Source organism: Mustela putorius, unplaced genomic scaffold (genome assembly GCF_011764305.1).
Source record: "Mustela putorius furo isolate JIRA1106 unplaced genomic scaffold, ASM1176430v1.1 tig00000461_pilon_pilon_pilon, whole genome shotgun sequence".
Classification (NCBI taxonomy): Eukaryota; Metazoa; Chordata; class Mammalia; order Carnivora; family Mustelidae; genus Mustela; species Mustela putorius.
In genome coordinates, this window is record NW_025421390.1 from 144,014 (window position 1) to 166,361 (window position 22,348).

Here is a 22,348-nt window from a genome sequence, read left to right on the forward strand (position 1 = left end):
TGCTCTCCCTGGAAATCCACCTTTGGGACTTGGGAGGACCTAGGTAGGTAGAAGGGGTTGGATCAATGTGCTGGGACATTTTTTAAATAACAGCTGTAATTTCAATACTTGGTCATTTTTTCCCTTAATTAGAATTCTTGCCAAACTGTGTTTCTGTCTTTATTGCACACTTAAGGCATAATCTTTTCCAAAAGAAGGCGGTGTAGACATGAAGGGGGGAAAAGCTTCCATGGTCTTGGGATTAACTAAACAAGCTTCTGTCAAGGTAGCTTTAATTCTTTCTGGGTCAGCGACTGGTCTAGTAATCTTGCGCAAACTGTAAACATATTTACTATCTTGCTGGTATCCTTTATATCCATGGAGAGATCCTTTACTTCCTTAGATATTGCTCTGAGAGAAAAGCTTCAACTCACTCATGATTATCAGGACTCTAGGAACAACACAGATGACCCACTTTTCACACTGTAATAACAAGATCTTACATGTGTTTCAACCTGACTTTTCTGGAGTGCTTCCCACATCGTGGATATGCCCCATGTCATGGAATTTGAATAAGACAGAGTATCTCAGACAGGCTGAGCCCTGACAGGTCTGGATGAAAAGCCTCTTTGGGTGGATGGTAAAGGACAGATTTAGGTTTGGGAGTCAGTTCACGACACATTATAATCCAAAAATCACTCAAGTATTAATAGTCAACTAGGAATCTACCATGTACAATCACTGACCTAGGCCAGAAGAAATCTAAAAGATTCAGTTATGTGACAATCCTTGTACTTTAAAGAAGCCCAATTCCTCTCTTTTCTTATGGCATTAAGACAAAATATAGTTCCATAAATGAGACAGATAACATAACTATTACAGAATTTAGAAATAGTAGAGTTACATACTGGAAACAGATTTTTCTAAAGCAGGTGGAAATGAGCAAAGTCTGATTCTGGTTATTGGGCTGAAGGTGAAAGTCAATGGGGAAAAGTAAAGAAAGGCCAAGTCTGCGCAGTGTAAGGAAATAGGCCCCAGGGATAGGAAGGGGCACGCCTCCTGTTGTTCCCCTACCCAGCGCCTTCCACCTACTGACAATCTGTTGGTCCTCCTGAGCCTAGTTTATGAGGCCCTTCCTCTCCCACATGGCCTTTCCAGATCTCTCCTTCGGAACTGCAGGAGCCTCCTCCTGCCTTCCCCAGCACAGTGCCCGTGCTGCTTCTGTGACAAGCACATCCTGCCATCTTCAGAGAACACTGCTCACGTGTCCATTTACCCAACTAGGCCACCCTCCTAAAGGCAGGGTTGTATCCTATTTAACCCCCACCGCCCACACCAGTGGCCAAACAGTTCCTCACGTAGCCAATATGTACTTTAAAAAATTTTTTCTTTTTATTTAATTGAATGGGAAGTAAGGTAGGATAAATGGAGCCAGGTTATAAAGAGGTATATACATCAGAGTTCACTCATTCAGTTAATATTTATTGAATGCTTACTGTGTGCCAGGCCCTATTCTAGGGCTCTGAGGATATATCCATGAACAAACCAGATAAAACTCTCTCCCCTTGTGGAGTTCACAAGAGATCTATCATGAGGGGTGGGGTTACCATAAATTTATATAAATTCAAGCATACCTAGTGGCCAAAAAACAAAACAAAACAAAAAAAAAGGACACACATTTAAATAGTTCAGTTACTGGTGTTATAAAAGTCTACTGATGCTATGTAGTTTTTATTGCATATTGTATATAATATATTTACTATGTTCATAATATATTCATATCTATGTATCACAGGGATTCTAATTTTAAGACTACACAGAGAACTTCATTGGCAATTTAAGAAATTTTCAGGGATCATTTTCAGCATGCTTGATTTACTTCTGATGCACAGTCTAAAAATCTAAACAGCTTGTGAGTCGTGACTCTACCATACCAAAAGGAAAACACTGAGATTGCTGGGCAGAGCATGAAAATGAGGACATGACAAATCCATGTCTGCTCAGGCTAGTCTAATTAAAGGGAACAAGAGACAGTACATTCATGTGAATACACAAGGTCAGTCAACAATGGACATCACATCAAGAATTAAAACAAAACAAAACAAAAAACCCCAAAACAGTTCATGAGCCATTTCCCATTGTTTTCTTTTTAAAAATCTAAAACAGTAAGATCTTGAGGTCATAAATAAAGAAAAAAATCTTAACATACTGGCTTATTCTTATTAAAGGTTTGTCACTTTCATATATTTTTCAAAGAGTATTTTACAAAGAACACATTAAGAAAAAAATCACTTAAAAGTTTTCCAGTAATTTTACTCTATATACATTAATTCTAATCATTTAACCCTGAAAACAATCTTTACTTGTACAATGTAAAAATATTTTTGACAGTGAATAGAAAAATTCCATTACTGTAAAGCTACAAACAAATTTATGCTCCTAAGAGCAAAGATAATAAAGCAAAAATAATAATTATACTAGTGATAAGCACCAAGATGAATTTTTTTTGCATTTAGGGCCTGATTGGTTGTATTTAAACATAAACTCTGCAACACTTTATTTGGCAAAAAAAAAAAAAAAAAAAAAAAAAAAAAAAAAAAAAAAGGTGGGGGGGATAAAAAGTATACATACAGAGGTCTGGAAATAGTGAAGAATGCCCACTTTAAAAATAAAACAGTAAAATCATACTTTTTAAATTAATATGACATTTACAAAATATATTCATGTTACTTCTCTTCATCTTTATACAATTTAGATTGCTCCATTTTTTTTAATGTGTTGTCACACTAATATAAATAAATACACTGAACCCGGGAGTCTGCTGTAATGAATCCAAATCATTAAGAACTAGATCCAATAGCTCAAACAATCTTAGTTGCAACTCACTCCAACTACTGAGATAGATTATTATTTACCTTTGTAATTTTTTAAAAGCCTTAGCCAGATGAGATATCGTACGTGTAAGTGTGTGTGTGTGTGTGTGTGTGTGCATATATGAATGTGCGTGTATGCATGTGCCAGAGCAGTGGGAGTACAACCCAGAAACAGCAGTGATATACACACGAGTCTACACAACGGCCTGCACGACACGGGCAGCCGGACACTGAATACCCCTCCAAACAAACCTGAGGCTGAGCAATGAGGAAATGAGGGGATCTGTCATCATATTGCAGAATTAACAACAGGTCTGGAAAATGAAGACAGGCAGGAGCCCTTGGCCAAGACGTTCCCGTGACGCTGGAGGACGAGAAGCAGCGACAGCCACTTTTGCAGGCAGGGATCAGGGGACCGGATCTGGCTGCAGTGGTAGGGATTCCCTGGGTCTGCAGCCGAGGATCCCTGCAACTTCCTTCCCCAAAGGGCATCTGTCGTGGCCTCTGGCAGTGGCCTCCACCTCACCCAGTGACCTCTATGGGATCCCAGCTTGTGAGCTGGGGTATCCCCTCCTGCTGGTCACAACCGTTAGCTCAGTACAGACACTATCCCTTCTGGAGGCTTGGCCGAAAACCATCCCTACTTTCCATTTTCAACACAGTTTGAGAAGGGGAGGCTCCTTCTGTCCCTGTGGGGTCCCTGAGTTTGAGGTAATGCCAACACACCATACGCTGGAGAGCAATGACGTAGGAAGTCAGGCAGTCCACTTTAGAACTCAAGCAATCGACATTCAATATGAGCCAGTTTTTGTTATTGCAGTAATATTTCTCAGTGAGATAGTTTCTCTACACAACTTCTAATGTATGGGGTAAAGAAAAAAAAAGTATTGCTGGAAGATGAAAGATTTTTTAAAGTGTCTTGTTGAAACTCATTAAATGAAGGAAAAGGAAACCGATTACTTGTTCGCCTTCTTGGTTCCTGTCCTTGGCTTTCAAGGTCAAAGAGCACCAAGGTTCCTGTTAAGTTACTTAAAGGTTCTCCTGGCCCCTCCACCCACACAATCCTAGGGAATTCCTTGGCCCTCTACTTTCCAAATTTGTAATCATATCCCTGGGTGTGTCTATACAGCTCGTTAATTCAGTTTCAAAATCCACAGCATTTTTTTTTCAAAGATTTTATTTATTTATTTGACAGAGAGAGATTACAAGTAGGCAGAGAGGCAGGCACAGAGAGAGAGGAGGAAGCAGACTCCCTGCTGAGCAGAGAGCCCGATGCGGGACTCGATCCCAGGACCCTGAGATCATGACCTGAGCCCAAGGCAGCGGCTTAACCCACTGAGCCACCCAGGCGCCCCACAGCATTTTTTTTCAACAAAATGAGATAGTTACATTCTTTAAATGCCAGCCATGAAATCATCACGTGAAAAAAAGAACAAGTTAGATTATATATACATAAATTGAATACAATTTTCTCCTTTTTTAAGGTGTATGTTGAAGACATGTTTAAGAGTGTTTCTAAAGAAAAGGCCTTAGGGAAGGAGCCTCATACTGTGTCCCACAGTCTGATGCTCTGTCCCTGTGCTGTCAGTTCTTAAGCTACACTCTAGCTACGACTTGCGTCATGAACGCCACCTCCCCAAATGGGCACATTAGATGCAGAGACAAACTTCCTTTATAACTCAGTGAATTTTAGTCACACCAGAAAAATGATCTAACCTGTCCAAACATGCAACTTCTTTCTTCCCCCATTAACTAAACCCCCTTCTTTTAAAAAAAAAAAAAAAAAAAGGTCAGATTGGAGGGTCAAGTTAAAATCCACCAGATTTCAGGTTAAACTCTCAGGGTAGCATGATTTCAAATTCATAGCAGCCTTCAGTTTTCTGTATTTTCCTATATTTATCCCAAGTAAACTTCCTGGACCATAATATTTAGGGAGAAATTAAAAGGGTTTTATAGTATAGTGTAGTATAGTATAGTATAGTATAGTATTAAGTTCCAGAAATTCTCAGTTTATCAGGGTTTACTCTGAGCTCAATGTCCTACAACGTCTACACGATACAAGTACGTGAACAAGAAGGATTTGAAATACAAAAAACCCTTAGCTCTGTGTCATAAATAAATTTGGGTAAAAACGCAAGCCTTCCACTGAATCATCTCAGCAAAGATGGCCCATCTTCTCTGCAAGAAGCAACCTAGGAATCAAGGGGGGACACCACAATCATTTGTCCATTCAGAAACACAAATACAGTGGTAAGGAAGAGCAAGGACTGCACTTACCTTTCCTTGGCCAGGAGGACAGACATTCCCACCAGCTTAGCAAACTCTTCTGATGTCTGGGATCCCTTTTCTGAAACCTACCAGAAAAACACAGCAGAGACAAAAATGTGTTAATTTAGTCCAACTAAGTACTCACCTAGGGAGACTGTCTACCAGGATACTCAGGAAGTAATTTACCAAATTTCTTACTCAAATCCAAAGAATATTCACTATAGAACTAAATCCTCTTCACTAGTGTTTAATTCTACAAATGCCGAAGGACCGACAGAAACACAGTAGAGCTGAAAATACCAAAACACGGTGAAGCCCTCTACAATGTAATGAAGGCTCTATACTGAACTGAAGAAGAACTCTTTGAGATTCTAAAAAGGAACATGTAACAAATTCTAAATGAGTGCATATTTCATGCTCCAGTAAAGGAAACTTATATATAGGTTAAGCTTTAAAATATATGGTAGAAATATCAAGTCTTAAGCCTCAACTTCCTCATCCTCACCTAGTTTAAAATAAGTGTAATACATACGAATTATTCAAATTAAACAGGCTCACCACAGAGGCTATGAAGGCAGTAATATTTCAAGTCTCCTAATAAGTAATAGGAGTAGTTTGGCCAGTAAAATCCATCTAAACTACAGCTGCTTTTCATGTATTTTCTTAACATTTTATTTATTTATTTAAGATACAGACAGTGAGAGAGAGCATGAGCAAGGAGAAGGTCAGAGGGAGAAGCAGACTCCCTGTGAAGCTAGGAGTCCGACGCGGGACTCGATCCCAGGACTCCAGGATCATGACCTGAGCCGAAGGCAATCGCTTAACCTACTGAGCCACCCAGGCACCCCTGCTTTTCATATTTTTTGAAGCAATTATTCTGTAAAACAACCTGTGATGTTTTATAATACCACTTATGTAGGTGTTACTCAAAGAAAAAATTCTGTCAGGGGTCACATTCTGATCAAGAAAGTTAAAAACCTGTCCGTGAGACTGAGCTTCAAACAAAAAGACAGCACCTCACGAATTCCAGTTCTCCTTGGTTAAGTTTCAAAAACTTGAACAATGTAATTTTGATTAATATTTATTCACTGTTAATAATAGGTGTTTTGGGCTAGTCTGAAGGTGGTGAGTTATCTCAACTGATTATTCAGTTGAGATAGCAGTTACAGATCGAACAGTTACAGTTACAGATCGAACTCCTTGTTCTACTCTTTCCCCCTTCTCACTACCGTACTTGACTAGTAAAAAAAAAAGTAGGTGTTTTTAATTGGGTCTACAAACATTACTTTTTAGTAAAGTTAAATTCAAAAGGAAATCCTGTTTCTCAAGTTGCTAGGCACTCAGGTCTGGTGGGCTGACTGATGAGGAGGAAATAGGGTTCACATACTGTCTCCAAGGCTGAGGCCACCATTTCCTCTTCCTTATGGCTCTGAAGCTCAATTACCATGACGCCACTGTCAAAAACTCGGAGCCTAAAAACCACAGATGGGAGAACAAAGCTGTGAATATCTATGATCTTCACCCACTAAGGAGGTGTAGCTACAGCATAACTAAAAAGCTCGCGAATAAGCACTTAATGAAAGTATGAACTATAATCCACATGCTGAAGAAAATATGTCTGGCTCTCTTTAATGAACCTGGGGAGAGGAAAATATAATGCACAGCTGAACATCTGTACTTTTAAATCTCCAGAAACTAACACAAGATGTCTAGCAGAGGGGCTGGTAATTCTGACCTCCTAGGAAGAGCCCACATTCCTCTGTCACTGCCCCCAAGTCAACAAGACTTGGACCACTAGCCCTGATAAGGTGGCAAGCCAGGATAAGTGAATTTTGTTCATTTCATTCCAAAAGGGGCAATATGTTGGCTCACCACACAGACGGCAGGCTCGACAGGCCCAGCAGGCCCTTCCTGTCTACTCTGTATGGAACAGTGGCTCTAGTTGGCAAGCTTCCCTTAGAGGTTCTTTTACCTGAGAGGTAATTTTAGCGCTTCCAGCATCTTGCAAGCATTCACTAAATCTTCTGGTAAGAGCAACTAATAGGAAAAAAAAAATCCAGTTTACACTGCAAATTAATAGAGTGATGTTATATAATTATAATGATCACTAAAAGACAAGAGGAAACTTAACAATTATCATCTATCTGTGACTTAATCTCAGGGTCATGAGTCAGGCTCCAGGCTGGCCCATGGAGTCTAGTTAAAAAAAAATTTTTTTAAATAAAAACATAAAAATTATCATTTATCAGGGATTTTAGGTGGCTTCATCACTATAAGGCAAAAAGAATTAATAAAGAAGCAAAGCAGCGCTATCTTACAGAAAACAGCACAAGCCATGTGTGTAATTTTAAAATCAATAAAATATTAGTAGTCATTAATAAAATAAAAAGGAACAGGTGAAATTAATTTTAACACATGTGTTTCATTTAACCCAAGAATTCTAAAACATCAATATATAATCAATATAAAAATTATTAATGATATTTAACTTCTTATTTGGTACAAAGCCTCCTACATGTGGTATATAATTGACACTTCTAGCATAGCTCCATTTGGATTAATTGTATTGCAAGGTCACAGTTGTCACATGTAGCTAGCTAGTGGCCAGCCTTCCAGACCACACAACCTTAAAGAATCAGCCCAGCATGGTGGCTGACAAGTACAGCTTTGAGTCACCCAGAACGGCTCCAGAGGCAGCCCGGCCTGGGGCCACATGCCTGTCAAACCACTGTTTCCAAGGCACAGCCTTGGTCAAATAAGTGAATCTTTGTGAGCCTCAACTTCCTCATCTTCATATCATGCCCTTGATGGGCACAGTGAGAGAGGCTTCCTCTCTGGGGTACCACGAGAAGAAAGGGGGGCAGTGCGTGCAGAGCGCCTGGTTCATAGTCAGTACTCACTGATAGCACTCACGGTGACCAGTCAGATGAAGACACAGCAGAGGCTCAAATATACGGCGCTGCAGTAAGCGCTGGAGGGACAGGTCTATGAGCTATTCGCACAGAGGCGACTACTGACACCTCAAAACTGTGTTTGACTAAAGGGCACGAAGAGTGCATGGACAGAACATGGGGGGCCAAGGACACATGGGTGTGAAGAGACAAGGAGGGTTAAAGAACAGCCACTGCTGATTCAGAGCCCGTGGAGGAGGGCAGCTTTCCCCCGGCTTCTCCACACACCACCTGTCTCCAACCCAGTGAATCTAAAAAACAGTCGACAACCCCAGAGAAAAGACATCATACACAGGCTTATTAATCACAGTATGGGCACGGAATAGTAAAGCCAGAAGGTATCAGTCAACCCAAATTCCCATTTCAAAGGTAGGGAAACCGAGTCTCAGTGAGGGTCAGTGAGCTACTCTAGGTCACTCAGCACAACACTGGCAAAACAAGGGACAGAGTCTTCCTCTCAGATCCCAAGGCAGTAGAGAGCACTCTTGTACCACACCACACCGCTACTGGGATAGTTCTGGTGTTCTCAACCCTCCTCCTCAAATTGTATTCACTTTGGGGAATTTGTGTTATATTAAGAAAGTCTATATTTAGTTAAAGAACATCTAAATGTTCTATTCTTACTTCCATTCCTTGAGCTCGGTTTACTAAACAGTACACCTCCGTGAGTGACATTATTCCCCCTCGTTCCTGTTAAAATATGGAATTTAGCAAGTATTAGGTTATAATTAGAACCAGTTGGCATTTCTTTTTTTTTTTTTTTGCTCAAAATGAAAGTTTCTTGACAGTGTTATAAATGTAATATCAATTTGATTCTCTGTCCATACAAAAGTATGAATTTCTATTTCATTAATAATACTGAACAACTAATGTCTTAACAGTGATAAAATTTTTAGAACATTTAAAAATTACATAGGATCCCATTTTTACATCATAATTCTGATGTATTATCATGCCTTCTATTTTGTCTGTAAAACTTTTAGAGGATACAGTGCATTGACGTGGTAAAACCAAGGCACAGGATACAGTTACAAGAAGTATATATAAACCTTAGTTAGCACTTTGTGCCAATTTTGGAAACATTTAGAGGAGATCATAAAGCCTGAAAAATTCTCACATCCTATTATGATTTACAATTAATTGTGCAATAAACAGACTATTAACCACCATTCCATTACTAAATATATGGCTATCACTATATAGGCTGTAGGCAATTGAAAAAAGTTTCCAATATTAAAACCTGGTATAAGTAGGTGGTTGATGTGGATATTGTGCCTTGTATTAGCTAGATAATTGTCTTAAGTTTCCATTTTAATTTGCAATGTATATGGCAGTTATCAATCTTTATGCTATCTTCATTACATAAATGGTGGTGTGGGGGGGGGGGTGGTTCTCCAAAAATTAAATCCCTTCTCCCTACAAAAGACAGAAGATTTACAAGAAGGAAACCATGTAAGAAATGCACAGATAACATTAATAAAATCCAAATATGGACTAAAGGGTTGAATTCCAATCTACCAGGACATTCTCTTAATTTAGGGTGAGGAGCTAACACATTCCTGTGACAATTCATTAGTTTATTAATTAAAAAAAAAATCACCATGACATTTTTCAAAATAGTAAAGTCTTGGCTAGAGCGTCAAGCATTGAAGGAAAAGTCGTTAAGTCTTTTCATTCATAAAATGAAGAGGGACAAAAGCCTTTCCAAATTTAGGGGCCGGGAGGCTATTCCATTGAATTTAAAGAAATGAAATAGAGTGGCAAAAATTGTACTTAATACTTTTAAAGGAAGTGTTTTCGAAACTTAAGGTAAACATTTAGACCCATGAAAACACATTGCTTGGCACATGCACGCCATGAATAGAACACTTCTGAAGGCAGTGACCGCCTGGCCACCACGGCACCTGGCTCTTGCCCCACCAGCAAAACACTTCTGAGGTCCTTGTCCCAGCTCCCCTCACATGGGGGCCTCTGGCTTCTGCATCTGCTGGATTTGCTTCTGTAGCTGGTCCTTGTCCAACTTCATCTTGGCTTCAAGAACTTGCCTGAGGGATCCTATGCTTTCATAGATGGGCCGCCAACCCAGCATCAACTTCTGCTTTCATTTCCTTCATGTCCTCATTCATCTGTAACTCCAGCTTGCTGATGCGCCCATGCACTTTCTCTTCTTCCTGTTTTGTTCTCTGCACTTCCATATTCTCCTTCTGACTTCCTTCTATTTTGTCAAGTCTGGCTGACATCTGGCTGACATCTGGCTGAGCTTCTTCTCCATGTCCCTTTCGCTGGCTCCACTGTTTTCCTTAACGACCAAGGAAAGCTGATCAATTTTCTATAAAAGTTCTTTCTCTATCCGTTCTTGTTCCTGTTGTAACCAATTCCGTGCAGATAAAATCTCATTACTGAGTTCCTCAATCGTACCTTTAAATTTTGTATCCAGAAGTCGAAGCTGGTGGTTACTATCTCTGTGGGACATCTTCAGTTTGGTGCTTTGCTCTGATATCGACAAGGCCACTCTGTTCAAAAGCTGAGAAATCTGTCCCTCTGCATCTTTGATTTTTGTTTCCAAGATAAGTTTGGCAGCTTGCTGTTCTTTGTTCAAGTGCTGGAGCCCCTCCTAAGTTGTTTTGTGCTCTGCAGAGAGTCTGGCTATGCTGGCGTCACATCTTGCCACTCTTCCCCGCAGGTCCCCCAAACCCGAGAGCTGACGCATCTCCAAGGTCTTTAAGGCGGAATTCGTTCCATAGCTGATGTTGTCCCGGGCCCGGATCTGCTCCTGCAGTACCTCGATATCCCGATTGAGCTGCTTCACAATGGCAGTTATGTTTCTGATGTGCTCCTCCAAGAAGAGCCTGGCCAAGCGGTCGCCGCCCCCTTTGTTCTCCATTTTCGGCAAACTGCCAACAATGTCGTCCTTAATCCGGAAGGCGTGCTCCACAAGGGCCGCGGTTGTCTTCTCGTGACAGAGGATCCTATCTTCCAGTTGTTCCACGAGGCCTACAGAGGAGTAGGGTGCCATGGTCAGGGACTGGCTGTGTCGGGGCATGGTTCTAACTCGCCTTAGATGCATATTTTCCATATATTATACCTTTCCTCAGTGACGAGAGAAGGAAATGCAGTGTTCCGTTGGGCCATTTTCTTTTTAATAATTTACATCGGCGCGGGGGGCGGGCGCGCCGCGGCTGCCCTTGTCCTCGCCGGCGCGGCTGGGTGCGGCGGCCGCTGGCGCGGGCTGGGCGGGGCGCCCGGCTGCAGGCCCGCGCCGCGGGGAGCGCCGTCCAATCAGCGCGCGCCTGCGCCTGGCCCGGCGCGCGGCCCGGCCGGGTTCGCGGCTCCCGGGGGGCGCGAGCCGCGGCGCGCCGCCCGAGCCGCTTCCGGGCGCGTTGCCTGGACGCGGTTGCCGTGGCAGCCCGAGCTGGAGGCTTTCCCCGCGCACCCCAGTTGGCATTTCTTAACAGAAATCACAATCAGAGTAAAATCAGGAATCATAGAACTTCCTAAGAAGTCTTTAAAAACTAAATATACACACAGGAAAACCTAGTCAGATACATGAAGCATTTCCAATTCAGTATGTGGATGTTAACATCATTATTACTGTTTTCACATTTACTTCAATGAGAAGAGGGCCTCTACACCACGTTTCAAAAAATGTATTGAAATGTTTTAAGTTGTTACAACTAATAAATGAATAAACTATGGAATTAAACAGGAATATCACCACTGTAACCCCAAATGAAGTTAACAGATCTAGCTATTGACTAGCTATTGACTATCTAGCTATTAGGGGCTGCTGCTACATCACACACACACAAAAAAAGACAAACAGGCATTATGTACCCCTTGATGAAAATGCACAGCACCCTCTATGAAATATTCAACAGAAAAAAAAAAAAAAAAAAAAAAGAAAAAAGAACTTTAGCTGTAAATTCCAGTCTATAAGGAATACAAGGGGCAGGGAAGTATGTCAAAATAAAATCAATAAAATCTGAGACACTCTATAAAATAAACCACTAGCTTCTTTAATAAATATATTATGTGGGATAGAAAAAAGAGATAAGAGAAGGGGAAACACGGAATTAAAAAAAAAAAAAGGCATTGAGAGAAAAATCAACCGATTGCAAGGTATCCTGATTTGAACAAACTAACCATAAGAGAAAATGTGAATACTAACTAGATATCTGAAAATAGTTAAAAAATTATTTTTCACTTTTCCTGTGTGAAATGGGATTATAATTACATCTAAAGCATGTTTATCATTGTAATTACATACTGAAAAGTTTACAAAGTGATGCGATGTCTGGGATTGCTTTAAAGTAATGTTGAGTGAAGGCTGCTTACACATGAGCCGGGATGACAGGCACACAGGGATTCATTATACTATTCTATTTTGTCACGATGGAAATACTTCTTTTTTTTTTTTTTAAGACCTTATTTTTTTAACAGACAGATATCACAAGTAGGCAGAGAAACAGGCAGAGAGAGAGGGAGGAAGCAGGCTCCCTGCTGAGCAGAGAGCCCGATGTGGAGCTCGATCCCAGGACCCTGAGATCATGACCTGAGCGGAAGGCAGAGGCTTAACCCACTGAGCCACCCAGGCGTCCCCACGATGGAAATACTTATTAAAATAAGCGTTTTAGGGCGCCTGGGTGGCTCAGTGGGTTAAGCCGCTGCCTTCGGCTCAGGTCATGATCTCAGAGTCCGGGGATCGAGTCCCGCATCTGGCTCTCTGCTCAGCAGGGAGCCTGCTTCCTCCTCTCTCTCTCTCTGCCTGCCTCTCTGCCTACTTGTGATCTCTCTCTCTGTCAAATAAATAAATAAATAATCTTTAAAAAAAAAAAAAAGGCGTTTAATGAATGGAGTTTTGATTGCCTGAGTAATGTCAGAAGATATATCTGTATTATGAAATGATTAACAGCACACTTGTATTAACATCCAAACATCTAAATGTCTCTAAACATCTCGAGATCATATATTTCCTTTTGAAAATCAGAGATAAGAAAAGCTTTCTATCAAAGAGACTGAAGAAGTTACAGATACCTGAGATGGAAATTGAAAACAATCTAGATTTTGACAACAAATCCACGAATAAGTACACTAAACTGATTTAATATTCCTAAAAGGAAAAATAACATGTGGGTTGAATAGTAGCAGCACTGGGAAAGGAACGTAAAGCTGGTGTTTAGCTTTCCGATGACTTGGCAGTTACTTAACACAACCGAGAGCCTGCCTGCATTCTGTTTTTACCTCTAGCGGTGCCTGCAGCATCCCAGCCAGCTGCTTGGCCAGCTGCATGTGGTACTGTGTGCCCGAGCCGTAGGTTTCCCTGGTAACTGGGTTAGCTATTCCCATGCTCAGCAAATAGGACTTAAACCTGATGGTCTATAAGTAGAGAAGAAAATGCACAAAAAGACAAATACGTGACATTCATCTCTCCACCCCAACATTTGAAATCTTTCCACTGTAAACTCCATTCTACTAGTTATTTCTGTATCCACCCATTTCTTCCACCTTGTTCCTATAGTATAAACTCGAAGAAACTGGATTTCTAGGAGTTCCCTGCATAAAGCTAATTAATTAGTCTTCTTCCTTCTCCTGTCTTGATATTTCATACTTCAATGACCTCACAGGTCTGGAGTGAGAAGAGGGTTAGGAAACAACTGTGCTGTATTTAATGCCAACCAAATGACAGAGCCAAAAACTTAGAAAGGAATGTGGCTGGGATCAGTCTGGAGACAAATTTAATGAAACAAATATCAAACATATGGTTATGTATAAAACAACCACTCCTTACACATTTCACTATCTCGCTTTTCCACACTCCAAGAGAAGGTACTGAAGTATCTTTTAATCCTAATGGCTGACTTTTTCTTTAATACTTTCATATATCCACAAGCCCTAACAGAAATCACTACATTAAGAAAGAAACTGCTGACCCACCAAAACATCACTGCATTATTTGCCCAATCTGGTTTCTAATGCCTTAAAAAGGCAACCTATTTACCTCATCTTCTGTGATGTCACCTTGCTTGTCTTTGATCTTATTAGCAATTGATTTTGATAACTCCACCATTTCCTTAGCCTGTCAAGAGAACAGTAAAAGACTAAAAAAAAATCATGTCCCCAAAGTGTCTGCTTACAAAACTCCTATCATAACTGGTAGGAATCCAACAGGTGTAAATTACACATACCTTGACCATTAGCTTGCTGAGGTCTTCAAAGGACTGAAATGAGAAATGAGTTTTTTTTGGAATCTCTCTAAAGAACTAAAATGTTTTAAAGCAACAGAATACTTTATTTTCTTCCCTTAGACAAACATTTTTGAAAAGTCCTACAAATATCAATTTATACATTTTTTAAAAATTTATATAAATATTTACATAAGTAAAAACCCATCTTATTCTAAGAGTTTGATTTAGCCTGTTTCCTGCTCTCTGTCTCTCTCTCTCTCTCTCTCTCTGCCTACTTGTGATCTCACTCTGTCAAATAAATAAATAAAATCTTTAAAAAAAAATGGGGAGATAAACCATGTAGTTCAAAGAACAAACTCAGGGTTGCTGGAGGGGATGTGGAGTAGGGATGGGTTAAATGGGTGGTGGGCATTAAAGAAGGCACTTGTGGGGATAAGCACTGGGTGTTAAATATAAGTAATATGGGGGCGCCTGGGTGGCTCAGTGGGTTAAAGCCTCTGCCTTCAACTCAGGTCATGATCCCAGGGTCCTGGGATCGAGCCCTGCATCAGGCTCTCTGCTCAGCAGGGAGCCTGCTTCCTCTTCCTTCTCTGCCTGTTTCTCTGCCTACTTGTGATCTCCATCTTTCAAATAAATAAATAAAATATTTAATAAATAAATAGATAGATAGATAGATAGATAGATAGATAGATAAAACTGATGAATCACTGAATTCTACTCCTGAAAACAATACTACACTCTATGTTAACTAACTTGAATTTAAATAAAAAATAAAAATAAAAAATGCTTGACTTTACACCAGTGTTAAAGTGATAAGCATTCAGTAGAACTCACACTTTGAAGTGTGAATTTTGATCTTTTCCCAGGCTAGTGATCTGATGTACAATCATTTTCATCAGCTGCAGTTTCCAGCAGCTGTGTGATCATGAGTGTGTACAGTTGATACCCTGACAACAATTGTGTGTCTGTATAGCCATGTTTGTTTTTTTCTACTCAGTGCAGTATTCAATATATTACATGAGACATTCAACACTTTACTACAAAATAGACTTCCTATCAGATGATTTTGTCCAACTATAGGATAATGTGTTTTTGAGCACAATTAAGGTAGACTAGGCTGCTTTGTTTTGTTGACAGTTTCCTTTGCTGTGCAGGAGACTTTTATCTTGATGAAGTCCCAAAAGTTCATTTTTGCTTTTGTTTCCCTTGACTTTGGAGATGTGTCTTGAAAGAAGTTGCTATGGCTGATGTCGAAGAGGGTTAACTGCCTGTATTCTTCTCTAGGATTTTGATGGATCCCTGCCCGTGTTGAAGTCTTTCATCCATTTAGAGTTTATCTTTGTGTATGGTATAAGACAATGGTTAAGTTTCATTCTTATGTACATAGCTGTCCAAGTTTCCCAGCACCATTTATTGAAGAGACTGTCTTTTTTTCCACTGGATATTTTTTCCTGCTTTGTTGAAGATTAGTTGACCATAGAGTTGAGGGTCCATATCTGGGCTCTCTACTCTGTTCTGTTGGTCTATGTGTCTGTTTTTGTGCCAGTCCCATGCTGTGTTGGTGATCACAGCTTTGTAATAAAGCTTGAAATCAGGCTATGTGGTGCCCCTAGCTTCGTTTTTCTTTTTCAACATTTCCTTGGTGATTCGAGATCTTTTCTGGTTCCATACAAATTTTAGGATTGTTTGTCCCAATACTTTGAAAAATACCTTTAGTATTTTGATTGGGATGGCGTTGAAGGAATAGATTGCTCTGGGCAGCATAGATATTTTAACAATGTTTATTCTTCCAATCCATGAGCATGGAATATTTTTCCATCTTTGTGTCTTCTTCAATTTCTTTCATGAGTGTTCTGTAGTTCCTTGAGTAGAGATCCTTTACTTTGGTTAGGTTTATTCGCAGGTATCATTTGGTTGTTGGTGCTATAGTAAATGGAATCGATTCTCTAATTTCCCTTTCTATATTTTCATTGTTAGTGTAGAAGAAAACAACGGATTTCTGCACATTGATTTTGTATCCTGCCACATTACTGAATTTCTGTATGAATTCTAGTAATTTTGGGGTAGAGAATTTTGGGTTTTCTACATAAAGTATCATGTCATCTATGAAGAGAGAGAGTTTGACTTCAGAAGATATTTGTAAATGACATTACAGATAAAGGACTGGTATTCAAGATCTATGAAGAACTTCTCAAACTCAACACCCCAAAAAACCAATTAAGTAAAAAAAATGAGCAGAAGACATGAACAGATGCTTCTGCAAAGAAGACATACAAATGGCTTACAGACGCATAAAAAAAGTTCAATTATCATTAGCCATCAGGGAAATTCAAATTTAAAACCACATTGAGATACCTCCTTACACCAGTTAGAATGGCAAAAATTGACAAGGCAGGAAACAACAAATGTTGGAGAGGATGCAGAGAAAGGGGAACCCTCTAACACTGTTGGTCGGAATGTAAGTTGGTACAGTCACATTGGAAAACAGTATGGAGGTTCCTCTATTAAAAATAGAGCTACCCTATGACCCAGCAATTGTACTACTGGGCATTTACCCCAAAGATACTGATGTAGTGAAAAGAAGGGGTACATGCACCCCAGTGTTCATAGCAGCAATGTCCACAATAGCCAACCCATAAGGAGCTGAGATGCCCTTCAACAGATGAATGGATAAAGAATATGTGGCTCATATATACAATGTAAAATTACTCAGCCATCAGAAAGGGTGAATACCCATCATTTGCATCAACATGGTTGGAAGTGGAGGGGATTACGCTAAGTGAAATAAGTCAAGCAGAGAAAGACAATTATCATATAGTTTTACTTATATGTGGAACATAAGGAATAGTATGGAGGACATTAGGAGAAGGAAGGGGAAAATGAAGTGGGGGAAATCAGAGGAGGAGATGAACCATGAGAGTCTATAGACTCCAGGAAACAAACTGAGGGTTTCAGAGGGGAGGGCGGGTGGGGGAATGGCTTAGCCTGGTGATGGATATTAAGGAGGGCATGTATTGCATGGAGCACTGCATTATACACAAACAATGAATCTCAGAACACTACATCAAAAAATAATGATGTACTGTATGGTGACTAACATAACATAAAAAAAAAAAGGTAGGCTAGGCTAAGTTATGATGTTGGGTAGGTTTCATGTATTAAATGTATTTTTTACTTTTAATATCTTCAATCAAAAATGGGTTTGTTGGGAGTTCCCAAGTCAAGGAATATATGTAGTCAGAAAGAAACTGCCTTGAGAGAGATGAGCTCAATGATTATCAATTGAAAAAAAGTATCCATTTTATTCATCTCTTAGACAAACAGAAAAATAAAACATTTTCCCCTTGGAATAATATGTATACAATTATATAAATATATATTATATACAGTGTACAATAATTTATGTTATATATTAAATAATAGTTATAAATATTATATAATAAATTGATATTACTATATTAGGCTAATATATTTCCCTCTTAGAATAATACATGTTTAAATATATATCATATATTACATAGTATGTAATTTAATGTAATTTACAATTACATCATATTTACAATTACATTAAATTATATGCAGTATATTTTATTCTATTTATAAATACATATTGCATATACATTTATGTATATACTCATCTCTTAGAAACAAAAAAATAACATTTTCCCCTTAGGATAATATATGTGTATTTATATGTAATATATGTTAAACTACACAATATAGGATATATAATTATGTATATAAAATATGGAGTTATATACAATACATTTAGTATATGTTATAATATGTAAATATACATTTCATTTATGGACATACATAATAGAAATTCATCTTCTATAGAAACAAAAACAAAACCTAGAAAAATAGATGTATATTTAGAAATAGTTATATATATATAAATATAACATGTATATATTAACACGTACCTATAATCAAATTAAATATACACAGTATATAGTTTATATAAGTACATATTTTTAGTTTATACATTATGTAATTATATTATAAATTCTATAAATTTATAAACTATAAACTAGATAATTTATATATATCATTGAGTTGTATATTATATATAATAGTTTTTATATAATCATATAAAATGTTATATATTTTACATAAAACATATTATATTGCATGCTATATTATGTATATTATATATTATAGGGGATAAACTATATTACATATAAACACATATTATTCTAAGGGGATAAATTTTATATTTTCCTATAAGAGATAAATATAGGTAATATATATTTATAAGTAGTATGGAACTAACACAAAACCATATAATTCATATGGTAAAATGTTGAAACGTTGACCAAAATATGAACTGCTAAACCTGTCAGAAAAAGACAAGACAAAAAGCTTTCGTGTATATCTATAAACTAAAGGTGACACTCTCCAAAGGTTTAAAGATTGTAATTGCTACTTCCATTTAAAAATTCGAATTCTAGGGGCATCTGGGTGACTCAGTTGGTTAAGTGTCATGTTCTCAGGGTCCTGGGACTGAACCCTGGGTCAAACTCTGGGCTCATGGAGGAGCTGGCTTGAGGGTTCTTTCCTTCTCCCTCTGCCCCTTCCACCACTCATGCATGTGCACGCTCTTGCTCTCTCTCCCTCTCTCAAATAAATAAAATCTTTTCTAAAAATAAAATAAAAACTTTAATTCTAAATTTAAAAAAAAAAACTACATACAAATCGAAATTTAACCAGAGGCCCCTGCCCCCTCCAAAACAAAAAATCAGTACTAAGCAAAACCCAGAACAGCTCATAATTTACAGTTCTCCATGAGCAGAACTTATCCCATAAAGTACTTTATTTTACAATCTGCTTATCTTATGGAGCTAATTTTGTCCACTTTGTTTCATTAAAATTTCATACAGTGTAAAAGTAGAACTGTACGTAATAATCCATCTAAAACTTCTGTAACATCGTCATTATTTTCTGTAGATGATTCTGAGACTGTCTCATTCTACTGGTATTGGACCCTACTCATTCTTTTCTCTCCTGGCAGGTAACAACTACTGCTTCCAAGGCCTGTATTTTCACTGCCTTCAGGAAATAAATCTTTCTCAGCTTGAAACAGATGAGGTTCATCCATTTGATTATTTTTCCTCAGAAGTTTCATCTCTTCATTCATAGTTAAATTTTCCCAGTCTTTCACCATTGAGTATGATCTTTATCTGTTTGATCTTCTTTTTCTAGCTCCTTTAGATATAAGGTTAGATTGTGTATCTGAGACTTCTACTTGAGGTGGGCCTGTATCACTCTAAACTTCCCTCTTAGAATAGCTTTTGGTGCACCCCAAAGATTTTGAACCGTTGTGTTTGATTTTCATTTGACTCTGTGTATCTTTTGATTTCCTCTTTGATTTCTTGATTGACCTGTTCATTGTTTAGTAGCATGTTATTTAATCTCCATGTATTGGTGATCTTTCCAGATTTCTTCTTGTTGTTGATTCTTAGTTTCATAGTTGTAGTCAGAAAAGGATGCATGCTATGACTTGGATTTGTGAATTTGTTGAGACGTGTTTTGTGGTCTAATTTGTTCTCTGTTCTGGACAACATTCCATGTGTACTTGAAAAGAATGTATATTCTGCTGCTTCAGGATGGAATGTTCTGAATGTATCTGTTGATTCAATACGGTCCCATGTATTATTCAAAGCCATTGTTTCCTTGATGATTTTCTGTTTGGATGACCAGTCCATTGATGTAAGTGAGGTGTTAAAGTCCTCTACTACTATTGTATGACTCTCAGTTACTTCTTTTATGTTTGTTATTAGCTGCTTTATGTATTTAGGTACATAAATATTTACAATTGTTATATCTTCCTGTTGGATTGATCCATTTATGATTATATAGTGTTCTTCTTTGTCTCTTGTTACAGTCTGTTTTAAACTCTATTTTGTTTGATGTAAGTATTGCTACCCTAGATTTCTTTTCACATGCATTTGCATGCATTCTCCATCTCTTCACTTTCAATGTGCATGTGTCTTTAGGTTTGCAATGAATCTCTTGGAGGCAGCATATAGCTGGGTCTTGGTTATTTTTTTCCATTCCATCTCTTTATGTCTTTTGATTGGAGCATTTAGTCCATTTACATTCAAAGCAATTATCGATGGATATGTATTTGTCATATTGTTACTTGTTTCATGGTTGTTTTGGTAGATCTCCTTTCTTTCTTTTCTTGCTCTCTTCTCTCACAATCAGCTGGCTTTCTTTAATGAGATACATTTGGATTCCTTTCTCTTTCTTCTTTGCATGTCTATTACCAGTTTTTGATTTGTGGTTACTGTTAGGTTTATATGTAACATCTTCTGCATATAATAGACCATATTGAGTCAATGGTCACTTAAGTTTGAATTCATTCTTTACTCCTCTTCTCTCCACAATTTAGGTATGTGGTGTCATACTTTACTTTTACTTTCTCAGTATGCTCACTGTTTTTTATAGTTATACTTACTTTAACTCCTTTTGTGCTTCCCACTTTTCTTACTCCTGCTGATTTTTGAAATTCCATGTTTTAAGTCACACTGGTTGTAAGAACTCACAAAATTAGGCCCTTCTGGTTTTCAAAGCCAAATGTAATGGGGATTCATCTTCCCTACATGGGGTCCCTGATGTGGAGGTTTGTTTTTCGCCCCTCACCATGCCTGCAGCACCCCTCCCTCCTGCAGACAGTTGTATGGGTCTCTTTAGCTCCAGACCATGTCTCTGTCCTTACTACCCTCTTTCAGTGGCCCCTTCTCTACATTTAGCTGTGGAGTTTGTTCTGCAGTCTCCGTGGCATTTTTTGGGTTATTTACACTGATGCATTTATTTAGTTTTATCTGTGTGAGGCGATGAGCTGAAAGTCCTCCTACTCTACCATCCTCCCCAGGAGTCTTTGATATTATTTTAAATGGTATTTTAAAGTTTTGTTTTCTTATTGGCTGCTGTGATATATAGATATCCAGTACACTTCATAAATCCATACATTCAACAGACACACGAGAAGATGCTCAACATCACCCACGACCAAGGGAAATGCAAATCAAAACCACAATAACACCTCACACCTGTCAGAATGGCTAAAATCAACAACACAAGAAACAACAGATGTTGGTGAGGATGTAGCAAAAAAGAACCCTGTGCACTGCTGGTGGGAAATACAAACTGGGTGCAACCACTGTTGAATAGAGTGTGGAAGTTTCTCCAAAACAAAAATTAGACATATTCTGTGATCCAGGTATCTACCCAAAGAAAACAAAAGATACTAATTCAAAATGATACCTCTAGGTTCAACCATGTTGTTGCAAATAGCAGGATCTCATTGTTTTTTATGGCTCAGTAATATTCTTTGTGTATATATATACCACCTCCTGTTTAGCCATCCATCTTTTTTTTTTTTTAAGCCATCCATCTTTTGATGGACACTTGAGTTCTTTCCATATCTTGGCTATTGTAAATAATGATGCAGTAACCATAGAGGTACAGATAACTTTGTGAATGAGCATTTCTGTTTTCTTTACATAACCCAGTAGTGAAATTACTGTCCCAATACTTTGAAAAATACCTTTAGTATTTTGATTGGGATGGCGTTGAAGGAATAGATTGCTCTGGGCAGCATAGATATTTTAACAATGTTTATTCTTCCAATCCATGAGCATGGAATATTTTTCCATCTTTGTGTCTTCTTCAATTTCTTTCATGAGTGTTCTGTAGTTCCTTGAGTAGAGATCCTTTACTTTGGGTTAGGTTTATTCGCAGGTATCATTTGGTTGTTTGGTGCTATAGTAAATGGAATCGATTCTCTAATTTCCCTTTCTATATTTTCATTGTTAGTGTAGAAGAAAACAACGGATTTCTGCACATTGATTTTGTATCCTGCCACATTACTGAATTTCTGTATGAATTCTAGTACTTTTTGGGGTAGAGAATTTTGGGTTTTTCTACATAAAGTATCATGTCATCTATGAAGAGAGAGAGTTTTGACTTCAGAAGATATTTGTAAATGACATTACAGATAAAGGACTGGTATTCAAGATCTATGAAGAACTTCTCAAAACTCAACACCAAAAAAAAACCAATTAAGTAAAAAAAATGAGCAGAA

At 38.3% G+C, this 22,348-nt stretch overlaps 1 protein-coding gene and 1 pseudogene across 1 annotated transcript; both read right to left on the bottom strand.

Annotated features, from left to right (window-relative positions):
* Nucleotides 1–4,827: 4,827 nt before the first annotated feature.
* LOC123392228 (vacuolar protein-sorting-associated protein 36-like) lies at nucleotides 4,828–14,291 on the bottom strand. Its single transcript, XM_045080545.1, has 8 exons — nucleotides 14,257–14,291; nucleotides 14,070–14,147; nucleotides 13,313–13,447; nucleotides 8,696–8,761; nucleotides 7,093–7,157; nucleotides 6,508–6,592; nucleotides 5,130–5,206; nucleotides 4,828–5,044 (listed from the first exon to the last, which is right to left on the bottom strand). The coding sequence occupies exons 1-8, from the start codon at nucleotides 14,263–14,265 to the stop codon at nucleotides 5,008–5,010; spliced, it is 552 nt and encodes a 183-aa protein (XP_044936480.1). The 5' UTR covers nucleotides 14,266–14,291; the 3' UTR covers nucleotides 4,828–5,007.
* Nucleotides 9,458–11,315, bottom strand: LOC123392227 (annotated as a pseudogene).
* Nucleotides 14,292–22,348: the final 8,057 nt, after the last annotated feature.